The sequence below is a fragment of the Sapajus apella genome, unplaced genomic scaffold (genome assembly GCF_009761245.1).
Source record: "Sapajus apella isolate SASKATOON/1434 unplaced genomic scaffold, GSC_monkey_1.0 scaffold7, whole genome shotgun sequence".
Taxonomy (NCBI): domain Eukaryota; kingdom Metazoa; phylum Chordata; class Mammalia; order Primates; family Cebidae; genus Sapajus; species Sapajus apella.
The window spans coordinates 9,416,303-9,442,890 of record NW_022436947.1 but is presented as its reverse complement, the minus strand read 5'-3'; the positions used below and the strand labels follow the sequence as shown (position 1 = coordinate 9,442,890).

Here is a 26,588-nt window from a genome sequence, read left to right as displayed (position 1 = left end):
CCCAATTCCTCCTAGCAGGGGCTCCTCCTTAATTGTCAAGCAATGAGGAAACTTGACCTATGGGGTCTCCTTTGAGGGAGCCTAGAAGAGGGTCCCTGTGTTCTGACCCTAGATGTTGAGCTCCTAATTCATTATTATCTACTCAATTGTCAACTAGACTGGAGGGCATGTTCTAGTCAAAAAACTTAGGGAATAGAGCTGGCTGAGTCCAGAGAGGCAAAGCGACTTACCCAAGGGCTACAGCAAGTCAAACACAGACGCTGGAGCAGATCTGAGGTTTTCTGGTCCCCACCTGGGAGCTTTCTGCTCCCAATGCTTGGGCTGCCTCAGTGAAGTGCTTTTGGTTCCCAGCCAGTCCGAGCTTCCAGGCTGGGTGAGGGGATATTGAGAGTGTGTGTGTGTGTGTGTGTGTGTGTGTGTGCGCGCGCGCGCGCAAGCACGTGCACACATGTGCATGCACGCATGTGGATTTTTTCCTTTCTAAAAATTTTTATTGCTTTAAAATTTGCTTATACTCTTTGAAAATAATCAAACAGTACAGAATGTGGCAGTAAAAAGTGAGTGCCCCATTCTTCTTAAAACTTAAAACTATATATATACCTAAAACTTTAGTGTGTGTGTGTGTGTGTATGTGTGTGTGTGTATATATATATCTCCTTGCAGACATTATATATAAACATATATGTATATGCATGTATATATGAATATGTATTCTTCATTTTACAAATGAAGAAACTGGGGCAAAGAAAAGTTAGCCAACTTGCCATATATATATATATATATATATATATATATATATATATATTTGCATACATATAAACATATATTCATACACACATATGTATATTTATGTTTGTATTTCATATGCAGGCACACAAACATACATGTGTTTTTACATATATATATATATATATATATATACACAATTACAATTATAAACATACATATGTAAGGAAAGATATATGTGTTTTTTACAATAAAAGCAAAACATAACATATCCACTGCTGTAATCACTTCTGGTTTCACTCAGCACAATAGCATGGACCTTCCTTCCTGCAGACATGGCTTGACTTTTTTTTGTAAAGACTGTTTTCTTATCAGCAGCTTCACAGTATTTAATCTAATGATTGCACTATCATTTATGTAACCATCTTCCTACTGATGAACTTTTCTGATTTTTCTGCTACTCCAAATAATTCTGCAAAATGAACCAACTGACACCTACATCATTAAGCACTGTATAGTAGGATGGATTTATAAGGAGGGAACCTGTTGGGTCAGTTTGTGTACTGAATACTTGGTAGGTAGAACCAAATAATGCTCCAACAAGTTTGGACCATGCACTTCTATTGATGGTCTGCTCTTTTGATATGAACGCGAGATATGAACAATTCTTTTAAGGTTCTTCTAATACAATAGGAAAAAATATTTTAATTTTAATTTTGCAAATTGCTAGTGAGTTTGCACATATTTTCACATGGGTATGTTTCTAAAATCTTGCATAGCCTTTCCTTTGACTTTTCTGTTGAAGCCCTCTTTCTTGCTGATAGACTGTCTGAATTAGGAGTATTAACTTCTGTCTGGTATAAATATTGCAATTATTTTCTCCTCGCTTATCATCTTTCAACTGTGGTTCCAGTGTCTGTTGCCACACTAAAGTTTAAAAGGATCTATGTGGTTAAGCTGGTTGTTCTTTTACTTTATGGCTTCTGTGTTTTATGTTTTCCTTAGAAACAACTTCTGAGTAAGGGTCCTGGACAAATGATACCTTTTGTCCAGATCACATAATCAATGCCTATTTGGTGTTTTTAAAAAGACATAGAAAGTACATAAAAGCACTTGTCATACTTACACAACCCCCAGTTGCACCATTCAGAAGGTAATTTTCCTTAAGACCACTGGGGGAGGGGGATGCCATTATTATCCTCATTTTATAAATAAAGGAACTGAGGCAAAAAAAAGGTTGAGCAACTTGCTTACATTCACCCAGTTAATAAGTGGCAGAGCCAGGTCACCTGTCCCAGGAGTCTCCTTGTGAAGTCTAAGCTCTTGCCTACATAACATGCCACACTGCCCTAAACCCACGTGAAATATCCACTGTCAACATTTTTGTGTTTCTGTGGCTGTTCTTGCTTTTCTTTTACAAAATTGATTTGAGACTCTATATTATACTTGTAACCTGTGTTCCGAGAACCTGTGTACTCGCTTAATATGCTTTGAGTATATGCCTATGACTCTTCTATAATATCAGATTGAATGGCCGTGTAGTCTACTTTCCTGTGCTTATGAAATGATTTACTGAATTGATGAATTCCCTATTTTTAGACATGTAAGTCACTTCTGAGTTTTTACTTTCATAAATAAGGCTGAAATAAGCATTCCTGAAAATAAATATTTGTGGATTCTCGTTATTTAGGGAAAGTTCTAGCTGTCTGATGGCCAGGCTAAAGGCTTTGGACCCACGTTTCCACATTTCCTTCCAGGAAGTTTGTCCCAATTTCCCCTTGCACCATAAGTGAAGGAGTCAGCTACTTCTCACGCCTCTTTTGCACTGGGCATTAACTTTCACAAACCACTCCCTATTGTTTTGATTTGCATTTCACTGATGATTACTGCTGTTAAACATTTATTTTTCGTATGAGTTTTGGTTCTTTTTTTATCTCATAAATTGTACATTCATGCTCTTTGATCATTTTGTGATCTTTGCCTTTTATTTATAAAACCTCTTTATATATTGAGAAAAAGTATTTATTAACTGTAATAGGGTGTAACCATATTCCCAGTTTATCATTCACATATTTATTTTGCTTGCAGTGATTTTTGATGCACAAGTTTTAAGGTTTTATGTACTCAAATCCCCTAATCTTTTTCTTTATAATTTCCTCTGTTGCAGTTATACTTGGCACAAGTTCCCCTTCTTGAAATCAAATAAATTTTCACCTGCATTTTCTTCTAATCCTTTCACAGTTTCATTTTTTTAAACTTAACCCTTTATCTGGAATTTATTTTGGTGTATAGTGTGGAATAAGATCTGCTATTGTACTTTTTCCAAGGCATTAACCAGCATCCATTATTGAATGATCTTTCCTTGGGTGATTTGAAATATCACCTCTATCACATACTAAATTTGTACACATCAGCATTCTTTTTCTGGGTCCTCTATCTTATCTTTACTGATCTAACTGGTATCATAATATTTTCATCATGTGGCTTCATAACAATACTTTTGATATCTGGCTATGTAAATTCAAAGTAGGCTATTTTAAAATTCCCCAAATCACAATATATTAGCAGTGGCCTACTTTGGTTTCGTTCTAGAAAGGTGTCAGAAAGTTGAAAGAGCCATAGAAAGATCTTTCAGTAAGTAAGTGGTGATGGACCAGAGAGGCGAGTCCTACCATGACTGGGTCCTTAACCCATCTCATCTACTGTGAGCATCTTGGAGAGAACTCATGGAAATCAGGAGGAAGGGAGGATGGCAGTACTGATGGTTCAGATTCAGAAAACCCAGGCAAGACCCAGCAAGCAGAAATGGAAACTGCACTCACATACCTAGAGAAGGCCTTGTGAAGAGTCAATAACTTATGCATACAGCACAAGTGACAAGATTTCACTCCAGGAGGTGTGATAAAGATGGTATGGAATATAGATATTATATATCACATAGCTGTGTTTGCTGGGCTGGAAAATGGTGCTTCCTTATTTACAAGGCCGTGCATGATTCACGAACCTCCTCTACTAGGTGGGTTACAGGTCAAGGTCATTTGTTGAATGACCCATTCTGTGGGCCAGCGGACTTTCCAAAGAGAAAAATAATCGAAGGCACCCACAAGCCTGAGAATGGGTGTGAATTTCATTGTTGATCTCCACAGAGAATAGCACAGGATCAGCGCTGGTGGGGATGTGAGTGGGAATTTGGGGGCAGCAGAAGGAACTGGACTCACGTTTCTCTTGAAGGTTTTCATTTTGCTTTGTCTCCCCTCTGTGCCACCCCCATACCCCAAGTAGGTAACAGTCACCTTCCTCTCTCAGCTATTTCTCATTTCCCTCTCTACGCTTTCCCCAGTATGGCAGCTAGCTAGCTGAGCAGGCAGGGGGTTGTGGGAGTCCACCCTCCAACTCTAGAATATTATGCAGATTCTCCTCTTCCATCCACAACAAGCTCTGAGAGCATCTGCTGCTGACCAGGACATCCCTAATGCTAACCTATCTTCCCTCCCCTGTGTCGCAGGCAGCTTCACTTACTGTTCTGCGGGGATGTAGCCATCCACCAAAGGGCTGCACTCCACGCCAGCCACCTTGACATGGGAGGCAATGTCCCGAAATTCCAAGCCCAGGTTCTCCCCTCGGATAGTGACCTTGGTGCCCCCTTCCCGGGGTCCTGTCACTGGGATTATCTGGAGAAAGGAAGAGAAATAATTAGACAGACACCATGATAATCCCGTCAGTCACTTGCTGATGAGGCCAGGAGAGAGGCTGCTGGCTCTTCTCTTATCTGCCCCAGAGCCCCTGAGTGGATCCAAGTCCCCAGGGGCACCCATAGCCTACAGTAATCAATGGGTAGTTGCTTCTAGGAAAGCAGTCCGTGTTTGTGTGTGTCCCTAGGAGCAGTATTCAAAGTCCATGATACATCTTCTCCTTTCATAGAAGAAGAGATGAGGGGATGGAAAATGACCAGCAATGAGACGGGGTGATTCACAGAAAATTGGGATTAATGCCTTCTAGCGTTTGCTTGTGTTGGTTCTACTTCCAAGGAAAATAAAAACACCTCCTACCAACCCAGAGCTCTCTACACCTAAATGACCCTACCCACCTCTCAAGATCCTTCTCAAATGACACTGCCCCATAACCCAGTGTTCTTCCTCTTTCCCCACTTAAATTCCAAGGCACCTTCTTTGTGATACTTCCATGGCAAGGATTCTTTGTGTCTTGTTCCTCATCTTTCCCACCCTCAGCTCCCTCCTCCTCCAATCCTGAGTCTCTGGGGAGGAGGTCTGTCTCACTCCTCCTTGTGGCCTTTTCAGGAACAATACCATCTTTATGTCTTGCGTTGTAACTGTCATGAAACCTACAACGGTCCAAACATCTTTCTGGAATTATCATGAGCATCTGGCACAACTCATTTGCCTTTATTGTATGGCCTGGTACAGCATGGATTTAGGTTTAATTTAAATTTTACCTCTGTACACTGGTCAAAGTATACTGTCTTTCCGTCCCAAATCAGTGTCAAAAACTCATGATTAAAATGTGAGGACTCAACATCTAAGTACCTGCTTTGAGGTGGGGGCTGCACAGTTAACACACAATCTCATCCTGACATCTCATGGGCCAGAGAAGGGCATGCTTCCATTCCTGGTGCCTCTGAGCACCAGCACCTGGACCTTAGCCAATGTCAGCAGGATTGAAATGGAGGCAGCACAGAGATCCCATCTCTATCCCTTTTCAGCATACTCAACTCTCCTCACCCTGCAGGGATACAACTGGAGATTCCATCCTGGGGTGAAGGTGAAAGATGGGGGAAGCAGAAGAACCAGGCTGTGCTGCCCTCCCCACCAAGTGGCAGCTTCGCCAGGTGAGGCTGCTTACTTGCCACAGTCAAGCTACCTCTTGCCTCTACACATCCCCGTGTGGGTGAATGTGATTGTGATCATGAGTGTGTGCAGGGGTGTGAGCCTGTGCATAAGCGTATTCCCACTGCAGTGGAAAAACAGCTTCCCTGGAGACACAGGCCCATTTCTATGAGAGGGAGGTGGACAGACGTGGGGAAGGTGGGAGAGAGTGTCTCTGTTCTTCCCAAATGCCTGCCTAGCCAGTCCCCAAAGTGCCACTGGCACCTGGCAGCCAGGTCCGCATAATATTCTAGCCCTGGCTTGTCATTCTGAAAAAGGAGTTTTATCTCTGGCCCGCTCCTTGGTTCCCCAGTTTCCCCTAGGGCCAACGCCAGTATAAAGGCAATAAATAGCCTCCGTCACAAGGAGATTTGTTTAATTTGCCATCTCCTCCCTGTGATTTTCTTGGACCTAGGCCAAGAAGAAAGCAAGTCCCACCAATTGCACCAGACACACTGCCACATGTAGCAGCCCTCCAGGATAGTTTCTTGTTGAGGATTCTGGGAGGTGTCTTCCACCAGGAGGTGTGAGGGTAAGGGGTGGGGACTGGGAAGAGGACATGGGCTGGGTGTGGGGTCGGGGGCAGTGGGGATAGGAGAGGTCCACCTGTCCTCCTGTTTCAGATCATGCTGTAGGTTAATTCTGCAAATATTTCCTCCAAGTCTGAGAATCACTGTTTAGATTCTTACCATGCAACAGACTGAAGTGGGGACTGAGAGAAACCCTCAGAGCCTATACAGCCAGGAATGTGGAGGATAAAGGGGCTGAAGCATTGGGCACATTTCGAAGGCCACTTCAAGGGGCTGCTTTGCCAGGTGAGGCTGTTCACCCACAAAAGCCAAGATTCTTCTTGCTTTCACGCATCCCTGGTGCATGTGCACAATTTGTGAGTGGGGGTGTGAAGTCTCACATTGCAGTGGAGGAGAACAGTGACCTAGGAGAACATGACTCAGGAGACCTGGGATTTGGGACCATGTTATTGACACTTGGGTTAGAGGATGTGTGCCTCTCTGAGCATCAGCCTGTCGGTCGGGAAGACAGCGATCATCATGACCTGATGATAACCCTGGTCTTGGGAGACTTTATGGGTTTGAATTGTGTTTCCATCAAAGTCACAAAGTGAAGTCCTAGCCCCAGTGTCTCAGAATGTGACCTTATTTGAAGGTGACAGGGTCTTTACAGAGGCAATTGAATGTGAAGGAGGCTATGAGGATGGGTTTTGGTACAATATGATCTAATGAAAAAGGGAAATTTGGACACAGAGGAATGCACAGAGAAAAGACGATGGGAAGCCACATAGGGAAAAGACGGCCATCTCTAAGCCAAGGAGAGTGATGGGGAGCAGATGCTTCCCTCACAGCCCCCTGGAGGAACCGACCCTGCCAACACCTTGACTTTGACTGTCTACCTCCTGAACTGCAGGACGATCCATTTCTGTTGTGCAAGATGCCTCGTCTGCAGTACCTTGCGACGGCAGCCCTGGGACCCTAATAGAACAGGCGGTTGTTTGGACTGACAAGGTAAGAGGTGTAAAGGTGTGGGGCATCCCACTAATATATGGCCAATGACTGTGCCTGCCACTGTTAAGTGATCATCTACTGTGTACGTTTGTGAAACTGTGCACAAAGCCCCCTACCAGGATGTCCTCTCCTGTTCACTGAGGCAGAGACTGAGCCTCTGTCTTCTCTTCTTCTCCCTCTTCCAGCTGCGTTGTGATCATCACCAGCATCCACAATGGTAAACAGGTAATGAGCACCTATTGTGTGCTCAGTCCTGAGCTGGTGGCACAGGTGTAAGACAGGGTGTCACAGGGGAGGAGCATGTGGAGAAAGAGATGCAGCCCTCTTTTTTAAGAGGGGAGCAAGGGACTCTGGCCATGCTGGAGGAGTACAGGAGTGGGAGGAGGAGAAACAGGACTACCTAAATTAACTCCAGGAGCAGTGATTTCCTTGGCTTAGACATCCCTGGGAATGACTTTATCAGTGATGAGGGGTGAGGAGGAGGCTGGCGAGATCCCCACGCGCTGGGCCGGGAGCAAGGCACCTTGCCTGTATGTGCGTGTGGAATCCTCCCAACTCCCCTGTGAGAGGGATGCTCAGGCCCACCACACATGTGAGGAAGGTGAGGGATGGTGGTGATTTAGCTCTAAGGTTCCCAGCAAACAGCCCGGTGGACCCTGGATTCAAACCCTGTTCTCCGGGACCCAGTGTCTGCATGTTTAGCTCTTCCCCATGTTCCTCACTGGCTCTTCACTCCAGGGCCTGTGTTCCTTTGGTCCCCCTAAACTGCTCTGTCTTAGAGCTCAGGGTTTGCTTTTTTTTTTTTTTTTTTGTAAACAATGCTTTACGGGGTTAGGGTGTGTGCTGGACAGGCCTCCAGGTACTAGCAACAGAGGGGCCAGGTAGGAAGTTGGGGACAAATGACCCTGGTCTCAGGCTTTGGGAGTTCTTGGAGTATGGTTAGGGGTTTGGGGGACAGAGGTTAGTCAAGACAGAGGAAGCAGCAGCAGGTACGGGTTCCCCCTTCCCCTGTGGCTCAGTCTTGCCCCAAAGCCAGCCCCCACCAGGCCAGGGAGAGAGAGCTCGAAGGCCTCTCTGCTATGCCCTTTCCACCTCCCCACAGCCGAGCTGTGCCCCCATGCCCATGCATCCTCCCATCATGGGCTGACACTTGCTGAGGGTGCCACCAGTGAAACTTCAGGCCTTGCCATTAAGGCTCTTAGAGACAAAGGAAAGGGCTGGCGAAGAATGAGTCCCTCTTGACACAGCTCCTCGGAGGCTCCAACAGGACAGTTGAGCTCCTCGTGATAAGAGTCTCTGATCTGAGCCTAAGCTTCCAGAGAAGCTGTGAAAGAAAACTAGGTGCCACCATGCCAGGCAGAGCAACCCAATCTACCTGGTGACCACTGGGTGACCAACACCATGGCTGGGCAGACATCCCCTCCCGCCCACCACCAGCAGAATGTGGTGCAGCAGCCTAGCCTGGAGCCTGCCCATCTGGAGCAGGAGGCCTGACCGCGGCTTACCTCTGTGATGCGAGGATTCGTGCACTTGCTGTTGGCACCAGACAGCTCCAGCCACCGGCTCTCCTGGGCAGGGCAGTGCTGGCGCAGGGTGCACTGGCCTGGACCCTGGCACCAGCCGCATGCGAAGTCTGGGTCGGCCTTGAGGCACAGCCCGCAGCTCTCGCGCATGGCTCCACACTTGTAGAGGTGAACTGCAGAGGGCAAGGGCAAGGGGTGCTTTGGAATGGCGGTGGGACCAGGAAGGGCCCAGAGAGGGACAAAGAGTATAGTCCCAGCCTGGGGCGATGGGGCACAAAGGCAGTTTTGCCCCCTAAGCCACTCTGATGCAAAAAAGAACCAGAAAGCAAGCCCAGGCCTGAGCAGAGGGACAGAAACAGGAAGCTCGGGGGATCCCGTTCACTCGGCACTCAGCATCCCTTCCCAAGAATTCCATCGCACGCCACCCCCTCCCAGAAGCCACCAGCCCAGCTCTAGCTGTACGGAGCCCATGCTCAAGAAGTAACGGAAAAGCATGGATGATGGAGAGGCTGTGAAGGAGGGGCTCAGAGGAAGAGGGACAGCCCACTAGGGACGGGGCAGAATAACACCCACGAGAATGCAGAGTGCCTCCTTCCCTCTCTACCCCGCCCCTTCTCCTCCCTCCCCTGCCAGGCCCCAGCCATTCCACACCTTTATTCTGAGCTGGGTTGTCAATGTTGAAGTGCCCATTCCACACGACCGTCAACTCCACTGGCAGGTTGTTAATCTCCATCCCTTCATAGGAATACTGCAGCCAGGTTGGGGAGGAGAAAAGAAGAAAGTGGGGTCAGAGAGAGTTCTGGAGAGGGCCCAGATGATCAGCCTAGGGCCATTAAGAGCTCATGGGCTAAGGACTGGCTAAGACTGTGCTTGTGTGCACGTGTCTACCTGTGTGCACCCCAGTTCACACAGGTGCATGTGTGTCCAGGCAGGGAGGTGCATATCAGAGGGGCTGAAAGATAACGCAGGGGTGGACCAGGCCTCCCAGCATGCCCCTATGGGTGCCAGCTCAAGGAGCAGATGGCAGTGAGCCACTCGGGCGTCTCCCGCGGGTCTCAGGCAGGAGGCCTGTTCCCACACCCTGGGCTTTCCTGCAAAGTAAAACCGAGGGAGGAGTCCACTGCCTCCCTGGCTGCCCAGGGAAACCCTGGCCCCTAGGCCCTGCCAAGTCTGTAATTAGACTGGGGAACTCTAATTTCCAGGAAATATCCATGATAGGTAGATGATTTACCGAAGACCTGGGGAGGGATGATCACTTAACAGGCAGGGTGGTAGTTGCAGAGACTAAGAAGTGAAGGAGCTATATCCTAGAGGGATGAGAGGGTAGGGGTTAAGAGAGAAGAGGGCTAGATGGGAGCTTGGAGGTGAGGGGGAAATCCTGAGGACCCTGGATGTCAAATCTGGGAATCAGGGCCTGGATGCTGCAGGCAGTCAACAGCTCAAAGCCAGGCTCATGCCCAGATTCCTGCTGTGCTCCTGTCCTGGGAGGGTCCCTCAGAGTCCTGCTCCCCTGCCTGGCTAAGGGATAGAGAGAAGGGGGAGGTGCTGGCTTGAAGATGCTGATGGAGGGGGCAGTGGCCAGGCATGCTGGCCCCTAGTCTGCCTTCTCATAGCAGACCCCTCTCAGTCCCCACAGAAAGAGGGTTAGCAGAGGGAACTTAGAACCTGGCCTGGGCAGCAATTTCCAACCCCTACCTGGCGATTTTCTCATTATTCCACCAGACTCTGCTCGCCACAGGGGGTGGGATGGAGGAAAGGAATTGAGACTGATTTTTTGCAGAGGAGGGGCTGAGGCCTGATAGTTTGTTGAATGAGGTTAGTCCAGAGGACCAGGGTAGAAGTTGTGTTTGCAGAACCCATGGGCTCTTTTAATTCAAATTAAATCTGAATTAAAAATTCAGAGGGCTGGGCTAGGGGGATGTTGATGGATACACGGGAGACCGCTGAGGCTCCCTCCTCCAAGTTGGCCATGGGACCTCCATGGACAGGCAGGGTAGCCACAGGACATGGGAAAACACCCCTGGGAAGAACTTCAGAGGGCTACTGTCCACACCTCTGCCTCTGGGCAGGGATAGGTCTACACTCTATAGGAGCTTCTAAAGGAGATGTTATATCCTCAGTGCAGGAGATCACCCTAAATTCCTGAGTTACGGAATGTGCTTCCATGAGAAGACTGTGACTGTGACATTGCTCTCACAGAGCTACCCAGGAGGACGTGCCTCCAGCCGCTTCAGACTCTGCCCTAGTGTCCAGAGTTCTAACTCCCTCCCTGGCAATGCGAGCCGGGGCCAGAGAGCCGCGTTCGGTGTTTGTCCCACAATGGAGGCGTTCTCACTGCATTCCCCTCATTGAATCTTTCTTGTGACCAATGGCACCAGGACCAGGGTCTGAGCTCACGGAGTAAAGCAGAGGCTCCTAGCCCTGCAGAAACCACAGTGGAGACTCTGATTATCATATAACTCAATCATCAACTCCCCAGAGGTCATCTCTACAGCTGGGTCAGGCTAGGTCCTCCTAAGTTGTCCTGAAAACATCTTCTACTTTAAACTGGTGGCTCTTAGAGTGGTCTATGGACTCCTTCATCAGAATCATCTGGCCGGGGCAGGGTGGGGGGCGGCTACTAAAATGCAGATTCCAGAGGCCATCCCAAATCTGCTGAACTGGAATCTCTGGAGATGGGGAACATTTTGAGAGCTACCCTGTGATTCCATTGCTGGTTAAAGTTAGAGAATCCCTGCAGTCTGTTAGAAGTAGGGAGGCAGATGACTGTCCGAGTGGAGAGAGAAGGGTGTAATAGAGGAGGCCTCTCTCCCTCCGTGTGTTTGTGTGTGAAAGAGAGAGAGAGAAAGAGAGAGAGAGAATTTCTAGTCTTCCAGTTCCTTTCTCCAGCCACATTCAATTTCTTCCCATCCTTCCCCTCCCTCTCTTTGAAGGTCCCAGTGGGAAAAGGTGATCCCAACAGGTTCAAGCTGCTGCCTGGACAGCTCCGGGCAAGGCTGGCTGTTCTAACCCAAGCTGAGCACCATCTGATCACCTGGAGGCAGCGCTGGGGCGGGCAGAGCTCTGACCTTTAGGAGGGATGCTGGCAGTGGCTGTGTCAGGATGGGAGACTGGCTTCTGCTTTCAGGCCTGGGTCTGGCTGAGACATAAATTGGAAGCAGCAGGTGGTAACCAGGAGTGTGCTGGCCAAAGATCAATAAATCCTCAAGTCCCGTCTCAGGAAGGACCTGACATCCCACAAGGAGGAAGGCAAAGAATCCTACATGCGCATGTGTGTGAGCATCTGTGTACACAAATGTGTTTAACGTGCATGCTGACTTGAGGAGAGGTCAGGATGCATCTCCGTGTGTGTGCCTTTCAGTTCCTTCCTCCAGCCACATTCAGTTCATGGAGATGAGGTTAGCACACGTCTCCATGTTACCTGTGTGTCCGTAAATGCGTGCATGCACACATACACAGACATGCAGACACACACAGTTCCACAAAGTGGTTCTGCCAGTGACCAACTGTGTGACGTGAGCAAATGATCCAAGTCTTAGTTTCCCCATTGGGAAAGTGGGAATTCAAAGCAGTTCACATCTCCTCGGATTGGTGTAAGCATTCGAGATCATGCACAGCATGCTCTGAGCATAGTATCTGTCATATGGTCTAAGCACTCAAATGTGATTGTGTATTTTAATCTATGTGCATACATTTGGGGATGCTATGCAGAACTATATTTGTGTTGCCTATGTTTATGTCTGTGCAGAAGAATGATAGCAGCCATGCATTGAGTGTTTCTGCGCCAGATCCTTAATACATATGGGGATGTATGCATATGAGAACACTTATGTGTTTTGGTATGTGTGTATGTGTGTGTATGCGTGTGTGCAAGCATGAATTTTCCCTTTGAAGAAAATTGAAAATATAAAAGACATTAAGGCTCAAATGTGCTGGGCACTGCTTTCTCTTTCTCTCCCCCAATCCCGGGATCACAACTATGAATATGAGAGAAATCATTAACCCCATGTGCTCCCCCCGCTCCCCACCACCCCCTCTCTAGGGAAGTTTTCATCCTTCCTGGAGGCTCTCTTTCCTGTGGTTGACCTGCAACATGCCTGGGGCAGGGTAGGGGAAAGGGGTGGGTATGGCAAACAGAGCCTCTCTGCCTCTGCAGACAGTTGGGAGCCTGGACCGGGGCTCCCATCCCCCAGGATCCCCCCATCTCCACTCCACTTAGCATTTATATAGCTCTCTGCAATCAGCAGGCAGTTAATCTGCACAAAGCTCGGAGCTCAGGGAGAACAGGGTCCAGGCTCCTGGAGGCCGGGAGGTTAAGTGTCTCAATCAAGGTCTGGCACACCATGCAGGGCTAATGGATGACTTTCCCCATAACCTTGGGAAAGTGTGAACCTCAGCTTCCACTCCTTTTAAAGCAAAAATGAGACCTCTATATAACTGAGACATTCTCTCCTCCAAGCAGTTCCTTGTCCCAAGATCTGAGATATTTTGCTGAAAAGGTCTGCCATTTGGGCAAACAGATCTCAACAACCTAATGCTACACAAGAAGCTGGTACGTACACCATGTCCACCTCCAGTCCCAAGGGCTCTGCTGACCCCTTTTCAGCCGTGTCCCAGTAAAGTAGAAAGGGGACACGTTCTCTTCCTATTGCTCCCCATCCCTGTTTTGCACGTGGTAGATGAAGGTGCCAAGAGAGAACCAGAGGCTGGCATGAGTCCGCGGAAGCAGGGCCTGGGCCCCGGCCCTCACGACCAGCACTTCAGCCAGCCAGATGCCCTTTGCAGCCCACTCACTGGCATGATTGGCAGCCTCTGAGGGCTGGTGACCACATGCTATTATTAGCAGCACTCGACATTTTCCTAGAGCCTTGGTCTAAAGTAGGTCACGAATACCCACAGTTGCTTTCCCTCCACTGGGGCCTGTGAGTTCACCCTGTCCTCCTCCCACCAGCCTCTGGGGGCTGCCGTCATTGGCTCAAGACCTATCCCCACATAATGGGGTTGGAAGTGGCTCTACCACCCCAGAAAAAGGTGAATTTTCTTCTTTTTTCTCTGTTCTGCTCTGAGACCACTTTATCACCCACCTCCTCCTGCCATCAGAAACTCAGGGATTTCTCTGTTAGATCCCTTGTCCAACGCTGTTTCAGATTGTTCACGGATTTAGGAAACAAAGCGATTTCTTCTTCCACACAATCCTCTTTGAGGCCGATCAGATCGAACTCCCAGGAATAACACCAAAGCTGGGGTAGAAAGTGCTTCGCTGCTGTTCTTTTCTTAACCTTTGATTAGGGGATGTGTTATGAAAGCGGATTCAAGTTCTGAACTTGCGCCTTACTTGCTGTGTGATCTGAGGATGGTCACTCGCCCTTTCTGGGCCTTAGAGACCTCATCGGTAACAGGATTAAGTGGATAATCTCTCAGGTCTATTCCCGCCTGATGGTACTCTGTTTTCTGTAAGTATGGTGGGAGAGGGTTGCCCCTGATCATGACCCCAAAGATATCTGAAGGAATCACTCGATGGCAAGCAGCAACCTGACCCAGACTAGCATTTAAACTGGGATTCCACTGCCCTCCATGAAAAGAGAGGCTCCTAGGAAATGTCAGAGCTGAGCCCTCCAGAACTATGTGATTCCAGTGGATCCTCATAAGTAGAGGGGACTCCTTCTGGATTCTAGTGTTTGAGGGTACCCCTCCTGTTGCCTCAGTTTCTTCCTCAGACTTTAAAATGGTAGAGAAATCAACTCTCTTACAACTACTGGTGTCAAAATTTAAAAAGTCATGGAGGCAAAGTCAGCTGAGCTTTGGAAGCAGTGACCTGGAGGCAGCAGACTTGGCCCACGGTGGGTAAAGGGTTACAGCTGTGAACTCCAGAGCGCCAGAGCGCAGTGGGAGCTCTCCCCAGGTCCCAAGTTGGGGGCAGGGCACGGGCCAGGAGCTTCAACATCAGGTTCTCTCCTTGGTGAAGACAGCCGCAGCTTCCAGGCCTCCAGCCCCAATGCCAGCAGGGGCCAGCGGTAGAACTGACCACTGTGTCCTGAGACATCAGCCTTTCAGAGGTGAAATTCCCATGAGAGGAGCTATGTGACTTGCTGATTTCTTGAGGCCCAAGAACTCAACATCCGACAAACGGACTGTGCCCACACTGGAGCCCAGCCATTCCCTTCCTTTTCCCAGGGTGCCGGCACCAGGTACCCCATGGGACACCACGAAGGAGGAGACAGCATTCACCTGCCTGGGGCTGCTGAGACCCTGTGTTCCCAGGAGGCTCCGATTTCACTCCCACATTTGGGGAGTTCCCTGGGATGGCTACGGACTCATTTGGTCAGGCAGCTCTCGGCCTGGGAAATGCTGAGGACATTTCAACACAATCTACTTCCAATTCTGGCAGTCAATAGAATGGCACAGGGTCCCAGAGGGCTTCTTAGAAGCTAAAGTTAGTCCCCAGGGCACAAAGGAACTTCTGACCAACAGGTTTAGAAGACTAACTCGAGCTGTTGTCCGGGGCATCTCTGTCTATTAACAGAGCCAACCAAAGCCCAGGCCATGGCACCCAGTTTTATAACACCCGTGTCCCTCTCCTGGGGAACTGAGGGCATGGCCATCTGCAGCCGCAGGGTCTCTCCACCCTCCTGACATCCCCAGATCCTTAGGGCAGCTTCTGTGAAGAAATGAAGCTGTTTTCCTCACGGCTTGAGATCCTCACCAGCCTCCTGCAGAGTCAAACACGAGGCCCAGATGCAGGTCTCTTTCTGTAGGGAGCTTCTTGTTTTGGAGAGAATGGCTCAAGCCAAACCCTTGGGGCTGATGTACTTGGCCTTAGAATTTATGAGGAGACAGGACGTGTTTAGTATCCCCTTTGCTTGCAGGTTTAATCTGGAGTGGTGCAGAAATCTGAAAAATAGCCTGGCCACCAGGGGATGAGGGGGATGGGCACACAGGATGCCATGGGGACAACATCTAGGGTTACAGAGGTTGTGAAAGCAGTGATCAGTTCTATTCCTGTAATGCTGAGTGACACAGGGCAGGTGCATGGGCCTCTCTGAGCTCCATTTTCCCCTAGACTACTTCCTGCAGGAAGAGTGGGGTGTCCCATGAAGTCCTTTGTCTGGGACTCTCCTGTCACCCATCACCTCTCCAAATGCAGACACTGCATGTGAGTTCCCAGGAGCAACTAGAAGCATCACAGGAAGCATCCTCAAATCCAGGCCACCTCTGCACTCACGAGTTGCATAACCTTGAGCAAGTCACTTACCTTCTGACACATTTTGGGGTGCATTACCCCAAAGTGAACAGAGCTTCGGGTTTCTGGGCCGGCACTTGCACGTACAGCCCCTTCAAAGGCTGCCTATGTATCTAATTTTGTACTTATTATGTTTTGATCTTGAAGAAGGTTCACAAATCGTACGTCTCACCCCACAAACCTAAATCTGCTCCTGCCTCTGGGCCTCTGCTTTCTCTTTTGTACAGTGAAAAAGCACTTTAAAGTTCCTTATAACTTGAAAACGTTCTGAGTCTAAATGTCTAGTGTTCATCTCTGAGCATCTGGGTGCAAAGAAGGGAGCCCAGAAAGAGAGAGAGAAAGAGACCAGAGCAGTAGCTGGAAAGGCAACACAGCAGGTGCGAAGGGAGGTGGGCAGGAAAGGCGATACACAGGTGGGGTTCACCGCGGGGTACCTAGGAATTAGGTAGACAGCTGTCGGCAACCTGGGGGCTGCTGACCACTCACTGATAGACTTATGTGGGTTTGCTACACATTGGGCAGGGTTTGTGCTGCTCTAGGCAGCACTTCCCCCAGCCTGCTTTTTCCCATTTGTCGTTCCCTCCCACTGATGCTTGGTCTGTCTCAGAAGGCTTCTCTGTTGCTTCTCTGTTCCATGCCCTCTATGTAGGTATGAAGGTGGCGAGAGGTCTTTGGGGGCTCAGATGAGGAACCCAGATCAGACCTATTGAGAAGGGAGGGCGCAGGGGCTCCAGGGCTTCTCAGGAAAGAAGATGGACATGGGGGTTGCTGGAGCCCAGCATCTGCCCACAAACAGGGCTCACAGCTCCACGGCTGGTCCGATATCCCTTCTAACCCTGTCTTGCATGGACAACCTTCATCACAAAGCTTTTACAACTAGGGCCAGGCCCTGAGTGACCTCAGAATCCAGCATGCTGCTGGGGCTGGCGTTGTGGGGCTGGGATGGGCCAGCAGGCATGGGGGACGTAGGTGGGCAGTTTTGTGCATGTTGGGGAAATCCCTGCAGGGCTGAGCTGATCTGGCTCCTAGAAGACAACAGTGCTGAGGGTGGGGCTGGGGCCTGGCCTGGCGGCAGGCAGGGTTCAGCGACTCACAGAGGTGTTCTGGCACTGCACGCTGGAGCTGTTGAAGCGCAGGGCGGGCACCCGCTGCTCACTGCCCTGGATGTTGAGGATGCATTCATATCCACGCTGCCCAGACTGGGGCTGGGGGAGGTTCTTGGCCTTCAGCGTGATAGGCTTGATCACCTCAACGGGCACCAGGATCTTGTCCACTCGCAGCAGCTGGGGGCAGTCCTGGGGACAGAGGGCATGGCTCAGGCTGGACAGCCAGGAAACCAAATGAGCAAGGACCTCTGCAGATATAGCCCAGACGTTCTCTGTCCCCACCCTTCCACGGACACACCCACAGCTGGCCCCAGACGTGCTCGTGCCCATCCAGTGGGCAATACACTGAGAACAGAAATGAAACTGAGGAATCTGGGGTCATATCTTGAGGTGGTCCCCACCCTCTTCGGGTTCCATGAATGCCTTCCCTGTGCAGTCTGGATTCTCTGACACTCCTGCGGCCACCTCCTGGCACCCTCCTACCCTAGTAGAAATTGTCCCTGCTGGCTGGGCCTCCCCTCCCACTGTGGACTGATGACCTCTTTGCCTGCTAAGTCCCAGGCTGTCAAGAATTGGGACAGATGGACCCCGTGAGAAGCTCTGCAGAGAGGCAAAGCCCTGGGCCTTGCGCTCCCTGGAATGTGAGTCTTGACTGCAGCAGGGGTGTTAGGAGGGCCTTCCCTACGTGGGCTGAATCTGACATTTGAGAATATTCCGGAATAGGCCCCAGAGGCCTTTTGAATCCAGAAGCCTCTGACCAAGCTCTAGGATGTTCTGACCCCAAAGAAATACCTCTCAGAGTAGAAACACACTGAGCTCTTTCTAGATGCTAGCAGTGGGCATGCTTAGCCCTGGAGCCACAGGAGCCCAGGAGGCCTTTGGGATGGAGACAGTGAGTCACTGGGCCCCTTTTTCCTGGGGCTGTCAGCTTTGTCCAGGGAGGGCTGAGGACATAAGGAGGTCAGAAGACAGACGGTGGATCCTCTGCCCAGTTGAGTGGGAGGAACTGGGTGGAAGAGAGTCAGTATTCTAGCTACTGCTGATGGAGGTGGGCAGATGTGGGGCCTTCCATTACACAAGCATGGCCTGGGCACCCCCAGTGCCAGGCAGATCTCACCATCCCCTAGATTCCTCCATCTGTGGCACTGTCTGGGGCATGCCAAGACAGATGGCTCCTGGGCAGGTTGATCATCAAAAGCATGACACACATGTACTTTCTGAGGGTGCTTCATCATGGGCTCACCACTGACTCTCAGCAGAGGCTGCTCTCCCCCACACCCTAACATGTGTCCTCAGCAGAGTAAGGCAGAAAGAAAGCCATTGGGGAATGGTGGAAGGGAGGGCTTCCAGGCAGTTAGGCAACTGGCAGCTATCCCTCCCAGGTCCCAGAGCAAGCACGAGCCAAATATCTCCCTGTGCCATTGCGAGCTGCACCGTAACAAGACTTAGGCTCAGAGGGAGAAGGCTTGAGCTAGCTCTAGCGCCCCTGAGCCACCGAGGAGCTCTGGAACTCTGAGCACATCACAGCCCATTTGAAACTCAACTTCTTTATCTATCAGTTGAGTGCAATTCCAAGGCCCTGTCCATCTTGACTGGTCATGATTCCATGATTTGGGGTGGTTGTTCCCTCTATCCTTGCTGATCATCCAACAAGAAAACAGAAGGGAAAGAGAGGCACGGGAAGGAGAAGCAAGAAGGGGACAGAAAAAGCTATAAGGGAAGCTAGGAGACAGAGGAAGCTGGAGGAGCAGGAACAGATGGACCAACAGTAGAGCCTCCCTTCGAGGAAGTGCCCCAGGCCCATTCAACTAACCCCTCCTCCCACGCCCCTCCAGGCTGCTCACACCTTTATCCTGAAGGGCAGCTGAAAGAGGAGCAGTGTTTCCAGAAATTCCACTCCTGGGGTTACATGTCCAGTGGAACTGAAAACAGGGACTCAGATATTTGCACACCCATGTTCCCAACAGCGTCATTCACAATAGCCAAAAGGCGGAAGCAACCCAGGTGTTCACTGAGGAATGAATGATAAACAAAATGTGGCCCATCCATACAATGGAATATCATTCAGCCTTAAAAAGAGAGGAGACTCTGACTCATGCTATAACATGGATGAACCTTGAAGACATTATACTAAGCGAAATAAGCCAGCTACAAAATGGCAAATACTGCAGGGTTCCACTTGTCATTGGTCCCTTGAGCAGTCAAATTCACAGAGATGGAAGGGAGATTGGTGGTGTATAAGGGGAGATGGGATGGGTCATTGTTTGATGGGTACAGAGCCTCAGCTGGGGATGGTGGTGACAGGTGTACAACAACATGAAATGTACGTAACACCATTGAACTGTATCCTTAAAACCGGTTCAGATGGTAAATGTTACAATACATGTATTTTGCCACAATTATAAAACAACAGAGAGGAGCAGCAGGGAGGCGGGCCAGCAGGAAGAGAGCAGGGACCTAGGCCTTGGCCTTCACCTTGTGCGTGGTCCGTAGCTCTAAAGCGTGTGGGTCTCTGGAGATGGCAGGTAGCCACCTGGAGAGGGTCTTAGCAGTTCCATCCTGTGCCCCCACCACAGCTGCTCCCTCAGCCCCTGCTCTAGCAAGGTGGGATGTGGGACACAGAGGAGAGAAGCGATTTGTGAAAAGGATGGAGCTCAGAACTGGCACGGGAGTAGAGTGATGTTGGCAGCTCGGGGAGAACAGACCCTTGAGAGTGGGGTTGCTGTGAACCCAGGCTCCACCCTTCCTCTGCCTGAGCCCTGGGCAACTTCCCCTACCCTGAAGCAGGAAGAAGCCTGACTCTCCCTCTTGCCACAGTCCCTGGAGGGAGCGGGTCTGGCCGCACCGGGTGTGAGAGCTGGGAGGCCCCGACACCTCTTGTCTCCACCTCCCGCATCCACAAGTTGCCACCCAGAAATGAGGCACTGAGGGTACTAGAATCTCAGAATCCTCTGACTACCCTCATGGACCCCATATACTTTGCAAAGGAGAAACTGAAGCAAGGAGGGGAGAAATAATGGCTCCGTATCAGCACATGAGCTGGTAGCTGAAGAACTCAGATGCCAACTGCCTTGCTGAATTTCTGCCTTTCGTGAAAGAGGTGAGTTTCCACCAGTGGGCAGGACCACCTCAGGATGGGCTTGCCAGTCAGCAAGGGCCCCCGTGAAGTTCATGGGACTTGGGAGTTCTGGAACCCTCCGGAGCTGGGCTGGTACCTTGCCTGGGGCTGGACTGTTCTCATCCAGCCTCTCTCCCTTGTCCCCTGTAAGATTCTCAGTGAGGTCTGTGATGAGTTCTTTAATGAGTCCTGATTACTAGTAGCCCCATAAAGGCCTAGTTTGCATATAAAAAGGTTGGCAGCTCTGAGAGTAAGTTCATTAATAATAATTGGAGAGGCCCAGGGCTGGGCTGGGCACATTTTCCTCTAGTGGTGCTGCTGATTGACCCCCGTGTCCCTCCTAATTGAAATGTAAAATGGCAATTTCTCCCTAGGCAACAAGGCATGAAGGAATGACTTCCACCATCCTGACCCTTCCTCCCACCCATCATCCCAGATCCTGATCTGCCTTGTGCTCAGATTCCAGATACAAAATCACAGACAGATCTGACGCCTAAGGGAAACTTCAGAGAAACTTTTATGTTTCTCTAGGGCATGAGCCAGAGGCCCTGTTTCATGGCCCAGGGACTCAGAGCAACCAGACCTTTGTCTTCACCTCGAAGGCTCCTCACCCAGCAGGAGCCTGGCTCAAAGTTCTGTAACTGTGAGAGCAAGTCTGTCTTCCTCTCCCCAGTTCCAGAGTCTTGAACAAGTGCTCTCATCATTGCTTGGCTTAATAATGAATAGGGATTGAAAATTCCTCTTCCAAATGACCATTTTGGGATTCCAAAATGGTCTATACTATTGAACTAACACATATAAAGCATCTGGCCCAGAGTGTGCGAACATTCAGCAAATGTTTGTCCTTTCCTCCTCTTTCCTCCAAGCCTAGGCTGCGTCTGTTCCCTCATCTGCTCCCTCTTCCCACCTCATTTCCAAAGGACCCATCTCCCTTGCTCCCGCCTCCATGCAATTTTCTGCAATACACCCAGCTCATTCCAATCCTCTGGGCTCCACATCTTAGGATCAGCCTGCCTAACTTAAATAGCTCTAAGTGTCCCAAACATAAGGGAGACTGGCAGGGAGGTCCCAGTTCTGGCCACTGCTCCCCGAACAGCAGCCTCCGCTTCTGGGAAGTGACATTGCAAAGTTGCATGCTCCATGTGCCCTGAGACAGGAGATCTGCCAACCAGCCATGCGGCCTTGGGAAAGCCCCTCAAACCTTCTGGGTCACTTCACTCATAAAATGAAGGGTTGGTTTGGATTAGATGAATTGTGTAGTACCTGGAATATTGTGACGTAAGAAATATATGTTGGGTCTTTTCCTCTGGCTGCTGGCATGGTGCTTCTAAAACCTTTGGAGTTTTCTGAACGACTGGGGGGAAAGGAGCATCTTTTGTTATTCACAATAAACCCTTTTCCACTGTACCTGAGTTTATGTTCTGAGGTGGCTCCTGGAGGATGAGGTATGTTGCCAGAGGAACCAAACACGTAATTAGAAAGTGGCACTTTAGCCTCTCTCCTCTGGGGAAGGGGGAGGGGCTGGTGATCGAGTTCAACTGTCAGTGGGCAATGGTTTAATCAATCATGCCTACGTAAAGCAGCCTCCTTCAACATGCTAAGCGAAGGGGTTCGGAGAGCTTCCCTGGTGGTGAACAGATGGCAACACTGGGAGGGTGGTGCCCAGAGAGGGCAAGGAAGCGCTGTGCCCCTTCCTACACCTTGCTGTAGGTACTGCTCCATCCAGCTGTTTATCTGTATCCTTTGTAACACCTTTTCAAAAAAGCTAATAAATGTAAGTAAATGTTTCCCTGAGTTTTGTGACCTGTTATAACAAATTATCCAATCTGGAGGGGATGGTGGGAGCCCCTCACTTATAACTGGTGGATCAGAACTGCAGGTGACAACCTTAGACTTGCAAGTGGCATCTGAAGTGGGGACAGTCTTGTGGGACTGAGCCCTTTAACTTGTGAGATCCAATGTTTTACCTGTGGCTACATTCTGCAGTTCTAAGAAGGCAGAGGGGTGCGAAGTGGCAGGTAGTATCAGAAATGAATTGAGTTCTAGGCTATCCAAGTGCTGTCTGCTGAGGATTGGAGAATTGCTTGGTGTAGGAAAAAGTCACACACATTTGGCGTGGTATTAAGTATAGAGAAGACAATTTGTTTTCCTTTTAGTCCCAGGTCTGTTAATAACCCAGTCGATAATCTGGGATATAGAATTGTATGATCTCTTTGAAGCTCGGTTTTCCCATCTCTAAAATGGGGATAATGATGCCTGCAAAACTAGCTCAAAATGTAGTATTCAGTAAACCAATGAATGAATACTGGAGGCGTGGGGAGATCAGCCTCCGGGGATGGCTCTTCACCGATCAGCAATTATTTAATATTTTAATAATTGGTATGTTGCAGCCTGGCGTGGTTGTCCAGTCAAGTAACTGGCTCTGATAGGCAGCATGGGATGCCGCTGTGATTCTAGTTAACATGGTTAACTTGGTACAAGCATTTAATTCAGTGTCTATTCTACTACCTCCATCACCTTCCACATATTTTCCCACGAGCTATACTGTATCAGGCGCACACACACACACATTTATAAGATCACTCCCACATTCTACACAAAGACACTAAGGACACTGTTTACCTCACTCAGTACCCATGACAATGACGGACACAGTATTTTTACCCAATCACCGTCCTGACCTTTATCCACAGATGATTATCCAGCTTCCATCCAAGACTCCTCAAAAACATACTGCCCTTCTCTTTTCAAGGCTATTTCTCTGAACTATCACTTGAAAGGGCCAGCTTTTGGAAGATGGAAAACACCTGTATTTAACAAGATTCTTTGGAGACGCATGCAGATCAGAAGAACCCAACTCTCTCGGGGGCTGTTTTGCCTGTAGCTACATTCTGCAGTTCTAAGAAGGCAGAGGGGCGGGAAGTGGCAGTGGCTCCAGGCGCAAGCACACCTTGAAAGGCCTGGCATTCACGAGGCTATTCCAGCGAGCTCCAGGCCAACTGTCCAGCCCCATGCACATTTTGGTCTCCATTGAAATGCACACAAAATACAAATCACACTGCTAATTGCAGAGAGCAGAAACACAAAACCAAAGTGTAAAAGTGAGAAGGATGACTTTCTCTCCACATGTCCTGCACATTAGTGACTGCTTTATACAGAGGCTTCATTGCATATTTAAATAATTGAACAAGGACATAAAGAATGCTGCCTAGCTGGGAGGGAAAAGGCTGCCTTCAGGGCAGGTGCTGCCTGCAGATGGGGGCGATAGGCCCTTGCATTTATAGCCCCCAGTGTGTTTACAAAATGAGGGCTCTAATTTTCCTATTGTTACAGCAAGATTGGGGAAAACAGAGCTCTGGGGAAGAACAGGGACCTGGGGGGCAGCTAAGGAATAAATGATTTGCAGGTCACCTCTCCTCCCTCCAAGTCACCTCAGCCCTCATCAATCCCAAAGACAAGCCAGCGCTAACCCCAACCAACCCCCCAAATTTACACTCACCTTCTCAGAACCACGGCGCCCAATACAAAAATGTAACGCGTCATATATTTTCTTGCTGTTCCCCAAGTTTATAACGCCATTAGCATGATCTACGACAGGCTGGTTTACAGAGAGAGCAAAGTAATAATATAAAAAGGAAATACCCATAACCTGAAGCGGGGAGGGGCAGGGAAGATTGATGGAAAGTGCAGTTGTCTGGAGGAATGGCAGCCCAGTAATTGAATACCTGGTGTGGGGGCGGTGCATGGGTGGGGAGCATGTTCTGTAGCTGGATTTGCTTTTGTTTTTTCACAGGAAGGTGAAAGGCATGGCAGGGGTGGTTTCCCATTCCCTTGGGTTGGAATGCCTTCCCTGCAAGAACGGAAGCAGAATTGCTGATGAAGCGGGTTGGTGATTTCCCTCTGGAGTCCAGCTGGGGGGGTCAATGCTCTTGGGCTGCTCCTGTCTCAGGGTATGGGGCTTATTTCAGCACCAGGAGCAAGCGGCATTGACCCTTGCTTCTGGTGCTGAAATAAGCAACCATGAGCTAGGACTTTCTCAGCCTTGCCCAGTCTTCAGTCCTGGAGAGGACTTGATCCTTTTGATACCAGATTTTCAGTCCTGGCTCTTGAGTTTCTGTTCAGGGGTGTTTGGGCAGTAGGGGATGTTGGGAGAAGTTTTCAAACACAGCTTTGCAAATCAAATACAATTCATTTTGCCTCCAATGATCTTACAACTGTTCTCTGGAGTGGGCAGGCTAGTTGAACTTCAAGAAGACAGGCGTTCCTGGGAGCCTCCTCGGCGAGCCTGCCGAGGGCCAGGTGTGCCTCGCCTTCCTCGCAAAGCCTGTCTAGTCTGGTGCCCAGAAAATACAGCTTCAGCAGTAGCTCACTTTGCTTTTCAGTTTAGATCAAAAAAACAAAAAACAGCGAAATAGTCCATCAAGGACAAATTCTTGCCGATGGATTTGCTTTTGCAAGGAAGTTCACCTTTGTTCCTCAAGCATCGTCATTATTAAGTGTGTGTGCCTGATGGGAGGTCCAGGTTGGCCTGTGGAGGAGCTGGGGAGGGATTCCGAAGCCGCCTGGGGACCAGTGGCTGCCCCAGCTCGGTAAAGGGGTGGGCATGGCTTTGTTAATGGCTACCCAGTCTCTGGCAGCCGATCTGAAGGCCCAGGACTGTTATCACAATGCCATCATTAGTTGAAACAAAATCATTCCTTGTAACTGGAATATAGTTACTATAAACAACATATGTTATTGGGCATTCTATTTCTAATAATTGTAATTATGGTGGAATACTTGCCGTTAATATAGTGACAACAATGATTGACCAGTTCTTTGTTCCAGACCAGTAACTTCACCTGAATGCATTCTTTGTTCAGAAAAAAAAAAAAGAGGTAATTCAATATCCCTGATAGTCAACAAAGCTGCTGTTGAAATGGAAGACGCACAGATGAAAGCATTCCTGGGATACAACATGGTGCTGGGTAGATGAAAAGCCACCTGTCAGCCTCACTCTTAGCTAACAAAAGGACACTGTCTGCATCCCTTCACTCAAAGGGTAAAAGGAAATAAAAAACCCAGAGATTTCCAGAAGAGTTGCCAGGGCCTGGGTACACCTTCATTCCAAGAGGGTGGGCTTTGGGCTGGGTGTTCAGTGGAACAGCAGGCCCTGAGGGTAGGGGTCACCTTGTTAGGTAAAGATGGTTGATCTAAGCCTTGACTTGACACTCACCCTATAATCGCCAGCCCTGCTTCACCACATTTTGGGCACAGATTTATCTTGGGGGCTTTCCAGGTTATTTCTACTTACAATGGGAGAACTTCAGAGATGATGTAGACCAATGGCCTCTTCTTACAGATCTCTAAACACAGATCTCCACAGATCTCTTTCACCTTTAAACCTCTCACAATGCCTTGAGTATCAGAAACACTTAGGGTAATGAAGCATAAACACTTAAATCATAACAAAACTTCAGAGTACCATGCTGTGAGTAAGCTCTTCCCCTAGAGCAGCGACAGGACATATGTGTCTGGGGTCTTCCACAAAATCACCTTTTAATTGGGCAGTTTTCCTTCTACCCCTGACTCCTGCTACTGTCTCTTCCCAGAAATATATATAGTAATGTGTATGGTCTACATAAGGATGTTTCCATCAATGACAAACTATATATAGGACAGCTAGCAGTCTCATAAGATTATAATATTGTAGGGCCGGGCGCAGTAGCTCACGCCTATAATCCCAGCACTTTGGGAGGCCGAGGCGGGTAGATCACGAGGTCAAGAGATCAAGACCATCCTGGTCAACACGGTGAAACCCCGTCTCTACTAAAAATACAAAAAATTAGCTGGGCATGGTGGCGCGTGCCTGTAATCCCAGCTACTCAGGAGGCTGAGGCAGGAGAATTGCCTGAACCCAGGAAGCGGAGGTTGCGATGAGCCGAGATCGCGCCATCGCACTCCAGCCTGGGTAACAAGAGCGAAACTCCGTCTCAGAAAAAAAAAAAAAAAAATTATAATATTGTATTTTTACTGTGCCTTTTCTATGTTCAGATGTGTGTAGATACACAAATACTTCCCATTATGTTACAATTGCCTGCAGTATTCAGTACAGTTACCTGCTGTACAGGTGCGTAGCCTAGGAGTAATAGGCTGTGTCATGTAGCCTAGGTGTGCAGTAAGCTACAGCATGTAGGTTTGTGTAAGTGCACCCTATGATATTTGCACAAAGACGTAATTGCCCAATGACACATTTCTCAGAGTGTATCCCCATCAATAAGCTGCCCATGACTGTATATTGCTAAAATAAGTACATATAGAATATAAAAATATAGTAAACAAAACAACATAAAAATATCCTCTTATTTCCACTAGCAGCCAGGAACTGTCTTTGGAGGTCTGGGGACAAGGACCTCCTTTCACTGACCCAAAATGTCTGGGGTCAGTCAGTAGTCCACATGTACTTCTTTATTACCTCTTTCTACATTCACAA

The 26,588-nt window shown here is 48.9% G+C and overlaps 1 protein-coding gene across 1 annotated transcript in view; it reads right to left on the bottom strand.

Moving 5' to 3' along the window:
- Positions 1–26,588, bottom strand: part of PLXNA4 (plexin A4) — a 458,024-nt gene that overhangs the window by 70,840 nt on the left and 360,596 nt on the right. Inside the window, exons 10-13 of the mRNA XM_032275957.1 lie at positions 16,987–17,187; positions 9,304–9,400; positions 8,635–8,825; positions 4,246–4,397 (exon numbers count right to left, since the gene is read on the bottom strand). Of these exons, the coding sequence (XP_032131848.1) occupies positions 4,246–4,397; positions 8,635–8,825; positions 9,304–9,400; positions 16,987–17,187 (641 nt within the window). The remainder of the gene's footprint in view (positions 1–4,245; positions 4,398–8,634; positions 8,826–9,303; positions 9,401–16,986; positions 17,188–26,588) is intronic.